Here is an 18091-nt window from a genome sequence, read left to right as displayed (position 1 = left end):
TTATGCGCACAGTGCACAATGCCAATTTTCGTTTATTTTTTTTATTAATTTATATTTTTATTTAAAATTTTTATATTCAACTGAATTTTGTTCTTCACTAAATTGGATATCAGAAATTTTGGGGCTAAGAATTGCTTTCGTCACTAGACTTTTACCTCGTGTAGAGGTTTTTTTTGTGGGACTTACTTTAATCAAGAAAAATATTATACTTAATAAGGCAAAGGTGCCACAGAAATCGAAACCAACTTAAAACCAACCAAAAATCAACTTTAGGAGATTGTAGGTGACACAGACCCCAGTTCAAGATTATTTTTAAATCTCCATCATTTTTGCCGGAGATTTGATCAAGTTCACTAATATAAAGCTTGTTATCCATAATGAGTGTTTCTGTTTTGGAAAGGTCAATCAATTTCATAACTATCTGTATTAACACATTTCAATATTACAAATGTTTTAATTCATGATTTTTAATTATATAAATTGTCTATAAAATCTTAAGTGCAATATGTCATTTACTTCCCGAGCAAGCGAGATGTCAACAAGTTTTCGAATCAATTTCAAACTATTTATTTTTATATAATACCATATTTTTATTGCGTTTTATTATATTAAATGAACATTAAAAAAAATATTAGTTGAGGTTGACAAAATTTCATCTCTTAGCAGTGAAGAGTTTAGTGTAAATTAAAGAAAAAGTTACATGTTACATACATGTGTCCTTGTCGACACGGTAGTTATATCGAAATCTGTTCAAAATAAGAATAGCTATTATTTTTCCTGTGCTTGTACATAAACAACATAAAAAACGCACACGTGCTGTCTGCAGTCGCTAGTGGATCCGATGCGCTTCGAAGAAACCTGCTCTCGATCCTTTCCTTTCTCTCCGCAAGAAAACATTGGCCAGCAATCTTGCAAGAGGCATATTTAAAATCTCTTTTTGCACTTTACAAATGTAAACAAATCAATTTTGCCATTCACAAGCATTCGAGTAAGAGACTAAGCAGCTGACATGGTCGCAGGGTTATCACACAACTTACATTTTTTTACGGGCAAAATCACTGAATTTTTTGTATTTAATTTACAAGTGTTTAGTCACAAAAGTTTTGTTATTTTCACACTTATCAAATATAATGCCAACACTTTGGGATCGACTTTAGAAACAAATACAAAAATAACAATACATTTATGTACATTTTTTTTGGTGAACGGTAGCAACTCGTTGTTGCCGTTCTCGTTTTGCTCGTTTACTCGGACTAAATTCTCCGAAAAAGGAAATCTCTCAAAATTCTGTTTCACCTCCGGTTTGGTTTGAGAGATTTGCAAATCAGCTCGAGCTAAAATCTCCAGAGATTTCTGTGCCACCCCTGATATACTGTAGTTTCGCGAACGAAACGAGCCGGAGCGTTGGCGGAGCTCCCTAGGACATATCTTCATATATGTATATTTTTAAGGGTTTAGGAATTATTTAATGTCAATTTACAATAAGCTGTTCGGCGAAAATCAAGCGGAAATGCTAATCTTTATTAAATCTTGTTGAAAGCCTTTGGATGTTGCAACTTGCAAGAGTATTACATCACCGGCGTGCCGAAGATAACTTTTCTTTCTTGTTTAAAATGTATTTGAACTTTTGATTGATTAACTAATCATATTAAAATTTTTTTCTCTTTTTCTTTCCATGCGCCACTTATACAGCGACCAGTTGGAAACAAAACTAGAGGTCTATGCCACAACGTGCAATTTAAATCGTGAGACGTTTGTAGCGTGCGGCGTGAAACAGGAGCTTCCACTAACCATATATACAGTTATATTGAAGAGAGATGATCTGTGACAGAAATAGCAGAAGAAAGACCGAAATAAATTTAAAAAGTGGCGTAGCATTGCGAAATAGCAATTAGAATATATATTCATACACCCAAACATATGATAAAAAATTCTATACTACTAATAAATTAGTATTTAGTGTGAATATTTTTTTTTAACGGGCCATTTAAGCTTGTGTAAGTGTTGCAGTTTTTTTTTATATCTCATAAAATATTGTATGGGATTTGCATGTTGTAAGTGTATGGTATTAACAATTAGCAATAATAATTATAGTCGTCAAATACTGTAAAATCGCAATAGTGGGTGTAACACTGTGTTGCCCAAATTTTTATAGCAATAAAATAAATTTGGAGTTAATCTGATAAAACACAGCATTCCAAGGAATTTACTTCAACCCTCATTTCCACTCATCGACATGATATAACATTAATTTTAGGAACATTTTATAAAACTAGGTAACAGAGTCTACATCTTACCTCAAATTCACTTTTCTTTGATCTATATACTGGGCCCAGATAAATCTACAATAAATCTTGTAAAGATTAAACTATGTTAAGATAAAAATGATCTTTTCACTGCGGACGGCAGACCGTGTTGATGGCGAAAGCTGCACAGTAGGCGAAGCGGCTCTGCTAGCGGAGAATAACACTAACCCACTTTTTTTTATAGATATTGGGCCCAATATGACGAAAACATTTTTTTTTAAAATGGTGTATTTTTTTAGAATTTTTAAATCTGGCTTTTTTTTTGTACCTTTTTTTTCGGGGTGCGCCCACATTTGTCATTATTACTCGAGAACCGATTTTGCTTTTTATACACTCAGAAAAAAAATTAAATATTGCGTACTCAAATCAAGTACGTTCGACGTTGCGCCTATACCGAAAATACTCTATTCTAGTACAAAATTCTCATATAAGGAGTTTTTTTTATTAAATCCCAAAACACTTGATTCTAGACTTTCTTAAGTATCTCTGGGATAAGCTTAAGATTATTTTGTATTATTTCAAGCGCGTTTCAGATAATATTTAATCTTTTAAATAATTATATTGAAAACGTGCATACTTAAAAAAAATTACTTAAAATAATTACGTTAAATATATCACTGCGGACGGCAGTTCGCGCTAGTGACGAAAGCACTTAAGTTATCCCTCGAGGTTTCGTCGTATCGGCAGCGCTCCCGGCAGATTGCAGTGTCAGCGCCTCGTGACCGTCCATCGCTGATCACTTACAGTGCGCATGCAAGGGTATCGGATGTCAGCTCCAGAGACCGTTGAGTTCAAGACTCTGCTGTATCGACTCGGCTCCCAGTCGAATGCAGCGTCAGCGCTTGGTGAGCGTTCTTCGTTGGTCACTCAGGGCGCGTGTGCGACGTCAACGGGTACCGTCGACCGTTCAACTCCAAGAATGTGCTGACCGTTGCGTACTACAACTTTGTTGCCATTGACTGCAACTTTGTTGCCGTTGACTGCAACTTTGTTGTTCGTGTTAACTCCTCCCACGGGTCGTCCTCGGTACTCCTTACAGGAGCCTCTAGGACCAATGCTCCGCTCGACGTAGGGCGACGTAGAGTTAACCAGATAAGTCCGACACAGGCAAGAATAGCGATTGCCGTGGCGAAGCTTCTGAGGATGGGCTTTGATAACAGCTCGTGTTTCAGGTCGCCAATGTGTTGGAGATTCCTTATGCTTAGTTCGTGGAGGAACGGTAAGCTGAGTTTTTCTCGATGTTCTGTCACGTTGATTTGTGACATGGCAGAGACAACTGGATTCTTTTTTAGAACGCCGATGTGGTTGCTGATTCGACTCCCGTTCAGGTAGATGTAGTCTGTGAACGAGATGAGGTAGGTCCCAGAGATTTCTTGTGCTTTCCCGTCGGAGGACACGACGTTCATAGTGGCGTCGTTTACGATCACTATACCCTCGTCGACCAGCGTGATGGACTCTAGGTGTCCCGTGTGCGTACCGCATGTGGCTGTGGCTCCAGATACCAACTGTTGAGCGCAGGTTCCTTTTTCGATCTTCTTGCAGAATGTGGTACTTACTGCATCACGGCAGTTTCCCACGGCAAAGGTGTGTGTACCGCAGTCATCGACCGTGTTGCCGTCATCAAAATTTAAGACTACCTTATTAGTTTGTACGGGATAGATATTGATTTTCTTGCAAACTTGCTGAGGGATTGGGAACTTAATTAAAAAATCTAGTATTTCATTATTCTGAAAAGCCTTAATACTAGCTACTTCTAATATATTCGTAATGCTTACATTGGTGAGATGTTCACTAAGCAGGTCTTTAATGTCGCCGTTGTTGAGAATAGTTTGGCTGATAAGGTCAATTTTTGCTAACGTAAGGGTCAAATGAAGATTTTCCAAGTCCGTGATTATTATTCTATTTTCTGCCAGAATCGTTTCGTATAAATGTTTACTGTCTGTATCGTCCGACTTATAAATCCTATTGAGTTTTTCAGTTACCGTGTTTAGTTGCTCTTGAATTTTTGAGTTTATTTCTACCTGTCTATTCTCTGCGTCCTCGATCGATTTTAATACAACGAGCAATTTCTGTTAGGGTGCTATGGAATCTTTCAACCTGACCATTAGAGGTACTATGGAGAGGCGGTGCGTTTGCTACGTGAATGTCGAAATTGTTTAGTAAAATAGTTTTTATTGTTTCTGAGTTCAGGGATTTCTCGTTCTCACAATAAATTGTCTTTACTTTTGTGAAAAGGTTGACTAGCTGTAATATTGGAGCTTTTATATCTACTATTGCCCGAGATTCTATTGGTTGTACTATGGCGAATTTTGAGAACTTGTCGATACAAGTGAGAAAAAATTTCCTGTCCGTTGAAAATACATCGATGTGAAGTATTTCCCCAGCGTATACTGGAATAGGGGTCTGTCCGAGTGCCTGTCTTGTTGGATGACGATTGTACATTGCCATCGAACAAGCTCTGCAGTTTAGTGCTACCTCCGTAGCCAAACGACTCATTTTTGGGAAGAAATAGTCCCTTAGGACTTGTTTTATGTTTTCCTGATTCGGTCTATATGCGCGATTATGTTCTATTGTCATAATCTCTCTTTGCTCAGAAGTGTCGGTAATGTCGTTTACAAAGAATTTACAATGCTTGAAAGATGTTGAAGGAAAAGCTTCGATTAAATTATGTTGAATGAACGCTAGAGTTGGTAACTCGCAATGAATTGCATTTACCACATCTAGCAGAGTTTGAAATAGTGTGTTACGATTGGAAAATTTTATTACGTGTCTGGCTTTTTCTTTGAATAAGATGAAGTGTTTTATACTCGGGGTCTCTGCTTCCTCTAGAATGATTTGATTTCGGAAACAGTTAACCGGTTTGTCTATTGACTCTATTGTGTTCTTAAGGGACTTCTCGCTGTGACAAGTGGCTACGTCTGAATCAGTGGTTTCTTCTATTGTGTTTATGTTTTGACGCGATAGAGCGTCAGCAACAAAGTTTTCTCTACCAGGTTTATAGATTACGTTCGCGCCGTGTTCCTCGATAAAGTTTTTCCAACGCTTTTTTTGGCGTTAGGATTTTTATCCGACACTGCATACGTAAGCGGTTGATGATCGGTGAAGATATTTAAATTTTTAACCCCATAAAGGTAATTTCGGAGTTTCTTCAGGGCCCACACATTAGTCAAAAGTTCTCTCTCGTTAGTTGCAAAATTTATTTCAGCATCATGTAGCGTATGAGAGATCATTGTAATGGGTCGACCATTCTGAGACAGTACAGCCCCTAAGCCATAGCCGGAAGCGTCTGTCGTCAAGTCGAATGGTTTCGTAATGTCCGGGTATGTTAACAGAACTTCTTCTGAAGCCAAAATATTTTTAAGCTTAGAAAAAGTCTGTTGTTGTCTCTGGCTGAGTTGTATTTCCTTTTTTCTCGAATGATTTTTGCTTATCTTACCGTTTTCACCTTTTAGAGCGTCCGTAAGGGGCTTGGCGATTTTGGCATAGTCTTTTATAAAGCAACGGTAATAGCTCGAGAGGCCTAAGAACGACCTAAGTTAAAAAAGTGTTTGTGGAACTGGAAAGTTGGAAATTGCTTGCACCTTTTCTGGTGAAGTCTTTATCCCGTCCCTGGACACGATGAATCCCAGATACTCCACGCTTTTTTTTAAAAACTTGGATTTCTCTTGTGAGACTCTCATGCCCGCATCCTGGAGGCTCTTGAGAACCCAATCGATATCCCTAATGTGATCTTCTTTGGTTTCGGAGAAGATAATCACATCGTCTACATAAACGTGGCATGTTTTACATATTTTTTCCCTAAGGACATCGTCTATGGCTCTTTGGAAAATACTGGGGGCATTTGTCAGCCCAAAGGGTAATCTACAGAACTCATATTTTCCGTTATTAACGGAAAATGCTGTTTTCTCCCTGTCGCTTTCAGCCAACTCAATTTGGTGAAAGCCCGACTTTAGTTCCAGTGTTGTGAAATACTGGGCCTTACCCATGCTCGAGAGGATAGTCGAAATTGTGGGGATGGGGTATTTGTCGTCGATGGTATTCAGTTTCCTGAAATCGATCACCAACCTCTTTTTTCGAAAACCGTGTTCGTCGATTCCTTTTCTATCAACCACCCAAGCTGGGTTGTTGTAAGGTGACTTCGGGGGTCGGATAATGCCGTCCGCTAGTAGTTGTTTAACTACTGCATTGACAAAATCGGCCACTCCCATAGGGTGAGGGTATAACTTTGAATATACTGGCTCCCCGTTGGTTCTTATTGTTGCAACTGTATTAATGTTATAGGGAAGAGCCTCGTTGGGGTCTGCGAATGCTGTTACTCTCTGTTGGAACATTTTATTGAAGGATTCCCTAAATGCGATTGGAACATCGATGTCATCGATTTGAATGAAGTTCACGTCTGGCGAACGTGTGAACAAGATAGTTTCTGAACCGTGATCTGTTTTAATAGTGTTAAGGGTAAGGTCAATCGTTGCGTTCACCTTTTTAAGAAGATCTAGGCCTATTATGAAGTCGAAATCTTTTAGAGTGTTGATTATAAAGAAGTATGTTTTTGTTTCAAACAGGTGGATGAGGCAGTTCTCTTTAATGTGAGTGCTACCGTGAGTAGATTTTACATTAAAAGGGGCTTCTACGGGCACTTTGTGATGAAGCTCCGGAAGGGGTTTAATATCATATTTCGAGGCCCCTGTATCCAGAAGCAATTTAATTGCGCGCCCCCCTACTGCTCTTGTGATGAATGGTAGCAGGGAGTGACTCCTAAAAAATTGCCGCTTCTCCTGAGAGGTAAAATTCAGCTTCTGGCCTTTTTTGGAGTTACCTCCAAAAGCATTGGGTCTGTTCTGTTGAAACTTTGTGGGTTGCCTGAAACGCGAGGACGAATCAACGTCCATTGGTTCTGGGGCAGGAAGGCTCTGGGAGCCGGAAGCCTGTGCAAAGCGTTGTCTGCCACTGGACGAACTTGTATTCGCCTGGTCTTGGTTCTGAGGCTTTGCAAATTGAGGGTTCTTTTGTTGAACCCCCTGGGTTTGGGTACCGCTTTGTTGAGGACCGCTGCGCCAGGATGAGCTTCTCTGGCTTATTGGTTTCTGCGACCTGTCTTCCGGGTGTTTGGCAAAACTTGTCACGAATACGCCCCGTTCATTACTAGCTTCAGCCTTTCGTGCTAGGGCTAGAGCTGATGGTAAATCGCGAGGTTGTGAGGGGAAAACCGCAGTTTTCAGGGATTTTTTAAGTCCCGAGATGAAAGCATGCAGAGCGTCTTTTCTGAATTTCTTGTTCGAGATAGTGGCCGATGCAGCATTTTGGGTCATAATTGTCTTATTTGTCAGAAGCGTGAGCTTCCGTTGTATGTTGTTGTAGTACTGAGTGAGGGTAAGTTCCCTTTGTCTCAGGAAATTGAGTTCCTGAGTTAACACCTGTATTGGTGTCTTGTCGGCGTTTGTGTCGTCTAACCTTGTTATAATAGCTCTGACATGCGACGCCGTATTGTGTGATGCAAGCGTTGCATCAGCATCTCCCTTTATTTTGTTTCTGATAATTGGTACTGCTTGATAGTGCCTGCTACTTCCAACGTATGGTTCAAACAACCTATACGCTGCTTGGGCGGCCTGACTCCAAGAGACGTAATTTGCCTGATTGCCGTTTAATTCCGCCACTGATTTTACTGCGTCTAGGGGCTCGTCATATCTGACGTCCCCGGTAATGAACATGACTTGAAAATCTTCCTCAGAATTGCCTATCGTATTGTCTGCCCTTTCTGCTCGAAATTCTGCCTTTTGTTGCACCAAGGCCGCATTTATGGCGGCTTCCATGCCCGAAAGTATTTCTGGGGTCAGCGCCATATTATAACCGTTTGACTGGGGCAACTGTGGTAACTGGGGCTTACTTAATGAGACTGCCCTTTCCCTATAACTGTCCGAGTTGTTTGTCTGTGTTCGTGTTGTAACAGTCAATTTCTCCTTGAAGCTGGGAATAAGATCCTTGTCACTACCCATGGAAATATTTTCATATAAGTCCTAAGTCTTGGCAGAAACCAGGATAAAGAACACGATTGGTATTTTATATATTTGATTAATTGTTTATGTTTGTTCCAATCAGACCAACCGAAACTCAAGCAACACGACTCAAAATTGTAGCAAATAGTATTTACTTTGAGTAATATTTTTTCTTCATTTATTTTTTATTTAATTAATAATGAACATATCACTGACATGGTTTTTTCCTTTTATTGTTTCTTCTAATTGTTCCTAATTGCACGGCTCGGTCGCTTGTTGTGGTTTCGTTTATGTGGTTTCCTCGGGTTGCTGCGTTATTGTGTTTTTTTATACAACTAAGATTTTTGATGTATGATATTTTCTTATATTTTGTATAGTGTTTTTTTTTTGTTCACTTCACGAGAAAAAAATTATATATTTTTAAAGCGTATTGTATTAACGACACAACAAAGATTTTAGCAGTGTATGGTTCTTTACAATTTTTTATTTTTAAACTTCTTTTTTATTAGCTTTTTGTAACGACCCTATTTTTTTAACTTCACAAAAAAAAATTTCGCAGTGATTTGAAAATCTTTTGATTTTCTTCGCGGGTACTTTTATATGCTTTGCGCCAATTAACCAGACTCTGTTTACGATACAATTGTTTTATTTATAAGTTCTTTATATAATGTATTTATGTCAATGTTAAAGCCAATAGATTATAACCCGTGAGGGCTTTATTAGTTGTGAGTTTAATAGCAACACCCGTGAGGGCCGTACCGTCGACCGTTCAACTCCAAGAATGTGCTGACCGTTGCGTACTCCGCATCCGGTACAGCGTTGCCGTCAGCTACAACTTTGTTGCCATTAACTGCGACTTTATTGCCGTTGACTGCAACTTTGTTGCTCGTGTTAACTTATATAGCTAATATGGAAAATTTGCTACGACTGTCCGATCAGAGCGAGTTATATACCGATCAAAAGGTGATTGCCGATAATGGGGGCCGTTGGAGCTTTTTGTTAACATTTTTTATTTTTTAAAAGCTCTAATTAAGCGCGTTAAAAACGAAAATTGGCATTGTGCACTGTACGCAAAAAGGGTGAGCTTCTTTGCACATAAAAATTACTTTTTGCGCAGTGGCGAATGCCAATTTTCGTTTTTTTTTTTTTGATTAATTTTTATTTAACATTTTTATATTAAACTGAAATTTGTTCGTCAGAAAATTTGATATCAGAAATTTTGGAGCTAGAAATCCCTTTCGTTACAAGACTTTACCTCGTGTAGAGGTTTTTTTTGTGGGATTGTTTTTTAGACCCCGTACTTAAAAAAGTACAGGGGTCTATTAAGTTTGTTTTAAAGAATATGTGCGTAACAGGCAGAAAGAGGATTGTTTTTTAGACCCCGTACTTAAAAAAGTACAGGGGTCTATTAAGTTTGTTTTAAAGAATATGTGCGTAACAGGCAGAAAGAGGCATACCCCATAAAGTATATATATTCTTGATCAGCAATAGCCGAGTCGATATAGCAATGTCCGTCTGTCTGGCTGTCAGTCCGTCTGTCTGTCTGTAGGAACACCTATATCTCAGAGACTATATGAGCTAGAGACACCAAACTTGGTATGTAGGTTCCTCTATCAAGTTTGTTTCAAAATTCGGCCACGTCCCCATTATCGCCCACAAATGGACAACAAAAAATTTCATATCCAAATTATAAGAACAATTTAAAAGCTAGTGACCCGAAACTTAGTATGTAGATTCCTTTATATTGCACGCAGATCAAGTTTGTTTGTTTTTTTTTGGATATATATCATATATTATATCATATAGAGCCCATAGGAACAATTGGTCGAAAATCAAGTTTTAGTATGAACAACTTTTTTTTTAAGCTTTATAACTAAACTAAAACTTGTTTGTTTTATGATGTATCATAACCAAACTTATAGAAAATGCATTTAAGTTATGTCTTCTACATCCTTACTAGTTAAAATTGAGCAAGTATTCGAAAATGTTATAAAGCGCTCTGCAAGGGCGACGAGTAAGCCAAATATTTTTTTATTTTAGGTTTTTAGCATTCTTTGCTTTTTTCACAGTCAGTATGAGGTCTCCGACTGTCGAGTATGCTCGACTGTAGCACCGCGAGCGAAGCGAGCCCAGGGTTGGCAAGCGAAGTGAGTAGGTGGCGGAGCCCCCTATTTTTTTTATTACTTTGTTTCTTTAACTTTGTTTTTTTATAATGTTTTTTTTTTACTTTGTTTTTTTTTACTTTGTTTTTTATTGCTAGTTATACTCGTTACTTAAAAAAAAGGTAAAAGTGTATATTGTGTTCGCTGGAATGTATGTAACAGGAAGAAATAGGCATCTCCGACCCTATAAAGTATATATATTCTTGATCAGCATCAATAGCCGAGTCGATACAGTCATGTCCGTCCCTATGAACAAATGGATCTCAGAGACTATAAGAGATAGAGTAACCAAATTTGGCACACAGATTTATATATACCCCACGCAAATCAAGTTTGTTTCCAATTTTAGCCACGCCTCCCTCCACCCCCGCAAATCGCGAAAAACACACGCACACCCACAGTTTTCAAGATAGTTCGTTTTTGTGATAATCAATGTTATCTATTAGTATTTTACTGAATTACATCAAGATCGGACAAGTAGAACGACAGCCATGGCGATTTAATGTTTTCAAATTAATAGAAGTAATTTATGACGTCACAATTTTCAATAAAGTCGGGCAGAAGCTGATAGCTATGCATGAAGTTGCATGAGAGAAAAAGCGATCATTTTGCAGCACTACTTTTGCACCTAGCCGAGCACTGAAAGCTGCAAAACAATAATTTTAATTAATTATATTTCCGATTTCTCACACATATATATAATAAGTATCTGCTTATTATTATTGTAAAAAAAAACATTACATTTTCTGCTTTAAGAACCTCATAAAATTGAATGAGAGGGAGAGAGTGAGAGAGGAAAATGGGTGCTGCCAGAATGCAGGCTGAGCAAAGTTGTAGTTTGTGGCTACTCTTGACACACTCTACATCGATTGCAAGCGATTACGATTACGACTTGCGATTTACCAATTTATCAATTTCTAATTAATTTTAAATACGTTTAATATAATACCGAGTGGTATATTAGTTCAGTGTTTCAGTTCATAGTTTCGCGTGTGTAATTTTTATACCCTGAGCCCATTGAAAATGGACAACAATCAACTTTTATAAAAGAGTACATGGGCTCAGGGCATCCTACTGTCGAGCGTGCTCGACTGTAGCCGCACCTCACCGCGAGCGAAGCGAGCAGGGGGCGGAGCCCCCTTGTTTGTTTTTTTAATCAGTGATGTTTTTGTTGATTTAAATGACTTCCTTGTGGAGTTGTATTGAGCTTTATTATAAAAAAGGATTGTGTTTTTTGAGATATCTTAACCAATCTCACAGAATATCAATTTGTTGTTGTCTTACACATTTTGACCTCATTTTGTTAAAAGCGGATTAAAATATTATATAGTTGCCAGACGAGAGATCGGTTTAGAATCAGCTATTAGTATGAAAAGTTCTGTTGTTTCTGGTAATGTGTTATATATTCCTACCAAGTTTGGTTCAAATCAGTTCACAATTTAATGTAGCTGCAATAGGAACGAACGGTCGAAAATCCATCTTACATATGAAAAACTTTCCCATTTTCTAAGGTAGGTCAACCAAACTCTAAAATTATGTATTCTATGTTGTCTTATACATCTTCACCAAAATCGGGTCAATGCAGTCCATTTTATCATATAATCTTTCAAAAAATAAACTAGGATTTTTTCACCGACCCTTTTTTCGAAAAAAAACAAAGATTACAAATCCAAAAGGTTTTTGAAATCGGGTAAGAATTGTGGGTGCGGCCGATCTTTATGTTTTTGGTTTCATATGAAAAGTAGGTTAATTTCTAATAAAATGCTGAAGAAATTAGTCTCTGCGCTTGTGCACTTTTTATTCCAGCAATGTTTAAAAAAAAGCACTGAAATTGGTGTGTTTTACAACTTTGATGGAAGATAACAAAAATTGGACACTTTTAGACACCATCCCACTTCTTCACGACGCATTGGTAATCAATTCGCTAACTATATATCCCAGTTTTGTTTGCACTGATTTCGCCCTTTTTTAAAGTGCTAAAACTGACGCAACATCGCATAAAAATGGTGATAGAAGAAGAAGAGCGCAGTGCAATTTCATAGGTTTTCGCTATACAAGATTTATCAAAAAAAAATTATTTTTTTTTTCGAATAAGCGTAATAAAACTTTTTTATATATTAAACAATGCTGTTAAAAGGATAAAAAAGATTAAAATTTATATTTCGGACAAAAAATAAATAATTTTTTTTTTTTTAATTTTACATGTAAAATATGCACTGAAAATATTTTTCAACTTTGACCGAAAACCCAAAGTCAACCAGTGGGCCTATCACGCCATGCAAACACTCATTTTAAAGCTTAAGAAGTTTTTTATTTAAATTTTTGAAAGATATGATTTTTGTACAGCAAAATCAGAGATTGTCCCACTGTGCGTCGGTGAAAACCGACGCTCACCGATGGAAATAGAACATCTTCTATTCCAACGGTTTTTTGCGTCGGTCAACTCAAGCCACTAAAATGCATACAGCAATTATAGTGTTGCCATATTTTATGAGAAATTAATCGATGGCATCTCTATGTGAAAACCGATGCGAATAATGTGAATGACAAAGTTTACCGTCGGTGAAGAGCGTCGGTTAAAAAGTCCCCGTCTGACGCTCGGTTTACCATTTTTCATTGAACTTGTGCAAGCGGGAGGCCTTCGACCAACAGACGGCGCCTTATTATTATGTATGCAGCATACATCAAGGCCGCAGTTTATGTGATGCAAGAAGGATCGTAATTCTTATAATTCAAATAAAAAATTTTTTTAATAAATTGTTTTTCAATTTCTATAATAAAAATTATAATTCAATTTTTAAATTAAAAATTTTTGCAATAAAAATTGAATGTTAAAATCTTTTAAACCAATTAAACCGTATTACAAAAATTTATATTATTCTTGATCTATGATTAAGTACATTAAAAATATTAAGGATCCAACTATTTTCAATCATATTTAATTTATTCTTTTATATCTTCCAAAAAAAACCTTATTACGAGGTAAAAGTCTAGTGACGAAAGTCATTCCATACCCCAAAATTTCTGATATCCAATTTTATGACGAACAAAACTCAATCCATATATATAAAATTCTCTGTCCAATACATTCATTCACTCATCCATATATCATTGTACAGGCCAAACCGCTTAAGATACAATTTTGAAATTTTGGGACAATAAACTTAAGATAATTTCATCGGGAGATAAGGCTGCGTTTGGCCAAAATCCACCTGTAAGTGCGTCACAATGGAGTTCAGAGTTCATGTATTTTCAGTTTACATGTAGTAGAGTCTGGTCTTGTGCGGCATTCAGCGGCAAAGTAGTGCAGAGGGTGGTGTGTTAGACTCACGCGCAAGGCTTCACGGGCTCAAGACCTGCCGTTTCTGCCCAAACAAATATTACTTTTATTTTTTATTTTATTGTTATTCGTACTTTTTAAAATCAAAACAACATTCAATCATTGCAACATTCTGCATTTTTGTTGGTGTTTCATGTGCTTTGTAATCCCACAAAAAAAAAACCTCTACACGAGGTAAAAGTCTAGTGACGAAAGCAATTTCTGCCCCCTGTTCGCTTCGCTCACCAACCCACGGCTCGCTTCGCTCGCGAAATTTGAAAATAAAAAAAAAAGCACTTCTAATATTTTTCTTGAATAAACTTTTTTTTACGCAAAACTAAATTACTGTAATACTTCAATAATTCGGACACTTTTTAATTTAAACTGCAGTTTCTGCAAATAAAGGCATTTAAACTGCAATTTCTGCCATTTAAGAGAAAAGGTTCGTTATTTCTAACATTGGGTTAATTCGGCACGTTTTTAATCAGTTTATTATTATTATTTACTTCTTATAGATCAGTAACTAGAACCTGCTAAATGACATGATACCTTCTTATACAAATCAGACTACTACGTTTTTCACCGTTCGTACGATGCAATTATTATCAGTTATTAGTTATTTAAAAAAAATTAAAAAATTTTGCCATTGGAAATTTCATGCAACAAATATTCGGACAACCTAATAATTCGGACACTTAATATTTATCTATAAAATATTCCGTAACCCGGGCGCCACACAAACTCTACTACACTACAATCACATGTAAAAAAAAAATACATGGGAACTTTGAACTTTAATTTAAGGAACTTTCACGTCGAATTTTAAAACGCAGCCTTATCTCCCGATGAAATTATCTTAAGAATATTATGGCCAAGTTTCAAGGTCGTACGTCAAACCGTCTGGGCTGTACAATGCTAAGTCAGTCAGTGAGTCAGTCAGTTGGACAAATAGATTTATATCAATAGACAACATATTTTTTGTAAAAGAAACGAATAATTTTATGCACGCGGCTAGATTTGGCAGAAAACTTCGATATTTGGCGTGCAAGAGCGAATCTGTGAGTTTGGTTAAGAAATTGGAAATTTCATGCTGAATGCAATAAGTAGCAACAATTTTATATAATAGTAAATTTTCTGTAAAAGAAACGTATAATTGAATGCAAGCGGCTAGATTTGTCAGAAAACTTCTATATTTGGCGTGTAAAAGCGAATCTGTGTATTTTGTTAAGAAATTGCAAAAATTAAAAAAGTTTTTCATATTAAAGGTTAATTTGAAACCGACGTTCATATGGCAGCTATATTATTTAGTCATCCGACTTAGACCAAATTTGAACAGGGTGTAACATTTATTAAAAAAGACACATTCTGTGAGTTTGGTTGAGATAGCTCAAAAAACAAATATAATTTTCATACTAAGAGTTAATTTCCATCCAATAGTTCCAATGGCCAAGAACCAAAAAAGTTGTTTATACTAAAGGTTAATTTGAGCTTGATTATACCTATGACAGCGATATGATATAGTCATTCGATTTTCACAAAAATTGGTCAGGGTGTAAAATATGAGAAACCTTGAAAAACAAAAAAGTTCTCCATACTAAAGTTGAATCCGAACCCGATTGTTCCTATTGCAGCTATATGATATAGTAACCCGATTTTGACCAAATCGTCAAATATCGTTAAATTTAAATAAGTAAAAAAACTAAATTAAAAAATAAAAATAAAATCTGCATGGTGTGGGAAGTGAACCCGCGCCTTATTGCCCTTGGGTCTAACCTTTCATCTTCTGCACTTCTTAGGTGCTAAACTCGCCAGCTTACCAAACACTGCTATATGTAAATCCAACTAACATTTTTTGAAAGAGAAACGAATAGTTATATTCACGCTGTCCACTGCCTCTGCAATTGGACTTTGCGAAAATCGTCAGATTTGGCTGGAAAAAAGCTTGATCTAGATTTGGTAGAATAATTTGAGACTTGGCGTGCAAAAGCAAATCTGTAAGTTTGGTTGAGATAACTTAAAAAACAAAAAAGTTTTTCAAAATATTTGAGCTATTTGGTTGCTTCTTCATCTGCATTTGTTTCTGTTTCTTTTGCTGTTGTTGTTTTTGTTGCTGGCTGCCTTGCTGCTGTTGTTGTTGGCCTTCACAATACGCCTGTTTCTGTAACTGCTGTGGCTGCAAATTGGTCTGAAGCGCACCCACCATAATAATTTATACAGAAAATGGTATACAGAATAAAATATTTTATTTAAATCATTCTATTAAGACAGAATATTAACAGCAGCGTTGGCATCTTTTAAACAAATTTTATGTTGCAGCCCTTTGACATTTGTGCGAGATTTATAAAAAGAATAACAATGATAAAGCAGCATAACAAACAACAACAAAAATGCAAACTGATGCACTATTTTACTTTTGATTTTAAAAAATATTTATAAAATAAAAAGCATTAAAAAAATTTAAATAAAACCTTGCCTTGTCGGGGATTCGAACCGGGGATAAACCATCCTCTGCGCCACGTAAGTACTGAGGGCATCGCCTGACCAAACACTGCTATATGTAAATCAAAATAAATGCAAAGTTTGACATCAAATTTAACGCACTTTCAGGGCGAATTTGCCAAGACGCCGTCTTAAACGCCGATGAATTTGTCATATCTGTGTTGTGTTAAAATTTAAAACTTGTATCTTGAGCCGTTTGGCCGGTACAATGCTCAGTCAGGTGGACAAATAAACTTTATATATATATATATATATAACATTTTTTGTAAAAGAAACGAAAAATTGTATGCACGCTGCGAGATTTGGCAGAAAATCTGTGAGTTTGGTGAAGAAGTTGCAAAAATTAAAAAAGCTTTTCATATTACAGGTTAATTTGAAATCGACGTTTATATGGCAGCTTTATTAAATGGTCATCCGATTTAGACCAAATTTAAACAGGGTGTAACAGACGGTCTCACGTACAAAATCTGTGAGTTTGGTTGCGATAACTTAAAAAACAGAAAAGTTCCTATTGCAGCTATATGATATAGTAACCCGATTATGACCAAATTGTAAAACATCGTAAAATTTAAAAAAATGTTAATATAAATAAATTAAACTTGTGGGCCGGTGCTACAGTCGAGCATACTCGACTATCGGAGACCCCGTACTTACTATGGTAAAAATTAAAAATGGAAAAAACTAAAGAATATTTTATTAATATTCAGATTGGTTACGATGTCTCATAAAACATAAAAGATTTTCATCCTACGACTTGATTTTCGCCCGATCGGTCCTATGACAGCTATATGATATAGTGGTGCGATTTTAAACCAACTTTGGACAACTTTGAACCGGCTTTGGAAAGGAAAAATAAATCCAAGTTTTATGTATATTTTATAAGTTTGGTTACGATATCTTATAAAACTAAAAGGTTTTTCATACTAAGACTTGATTTTCGCCCGATCGGTCCTATGCCATCTATATAATATGGTTGTCCGATTTTAACCAACTTTGGACAGGGTATATAAAATCAGGTAATATATATATTCTATCAGTTTGGCTACTATATCCCATTAAACAGAAAAGTTTTTCATACTAATCTTGATTTTCACTCGATCGGTCCTATGAAAGCTATATGATATAGTGGTCCAATGTGAACCAACTTTGGACAGAATATATAAAACCAAGTTATATGCTTTATGTATCAGTTTGGTTGGGATATCTCATAAAACAAAAAAGTTTTTCATACATAAACTTGATTTTTGACCAAATGCTCCTTTGGCGCTTAGGTCTATGGTATAGTGGTCCGATTGCAAAAAGAAACAAGCTTGATCTGCCTGCAATATAGAGGAATCTACATACCAAGTTTGGCATCACTGGCTTTTTAATTGTTCTTATAATTTGAATATGAATTTTTCTAGTTCGATTTTTAGGCGGTAAAGGGGGAGTCCCCGAATTCTGAAACAAACTTAATCTGCTTGCATTATGGAGGAACCTACATACCATGTTTGGTATGTCTAGCTCTTATAGTCTCTGAGATCTAGGTGTTCATACAGACGGACGGACAGACAGACGGACATTGCTATATCGACTTGGCTATTGATGCTGATCAAGAATATATATGCTTTATAGGGTCTGCCACGCCTGCTTCTGCCTGTTACGCACATATTCGTTAAAACAAACCCAATAGACCCCTGTGCTTTTTTAAAGTACGGGGTCTTAAAATAAAACTAAAATTTTGTTCGGGCTGGGTTCTAACTCGCCCCCATCCGCTGCACTACCTAAGTACTTAACCCGAAGGCTGACTAAACGATGCTATATGTAAATCAA

General features: G+C 36.5%; 1 protein-coding gene across 1 annotated transcript in view; it reads left to right on the top strand.

Moving 5' to 3' along the window:
- The window catches only part of LOC117794010 (carbonic anhydrase-related protein 10), a 132787-nt gene extending 130821 nt beyond the window's left edge, over positions 1–1966 (top strand). Inside the window, exon 7 of the mRNA XM_034634473.1 lies at positions 1693–1966. Coding sequence (XP_034490364.1) covers positions 1693–1715 — 23 coding nt within the window. The 3' untranslated portion in view covers positions 1716–1966. The remainder of the gene's footprint in view (positions 1–1692) is intronic.
- Positions 1967–18091: the final 16125 nt, after the last annotated feature.

The sequence above is a fragment of the Drosophila innubila genome, chromosome X, assembly GCF_004354385.1.
Source record: "Drosophila innubila isolate TH190305 chromosome X, UK_Dinn_1.0, whole genome shotgun sequence".
Classification (NCBI taxonomy): domain Eukaryota; kingdom Metazoa; phylum Arthropoda; class Insecta; order Diptera; family Drosophilidae; genus Drosophila; species Drosophila innubila.
This window is presented reverse-complemented; position numbering and strand designations above follow the sequence as displayed.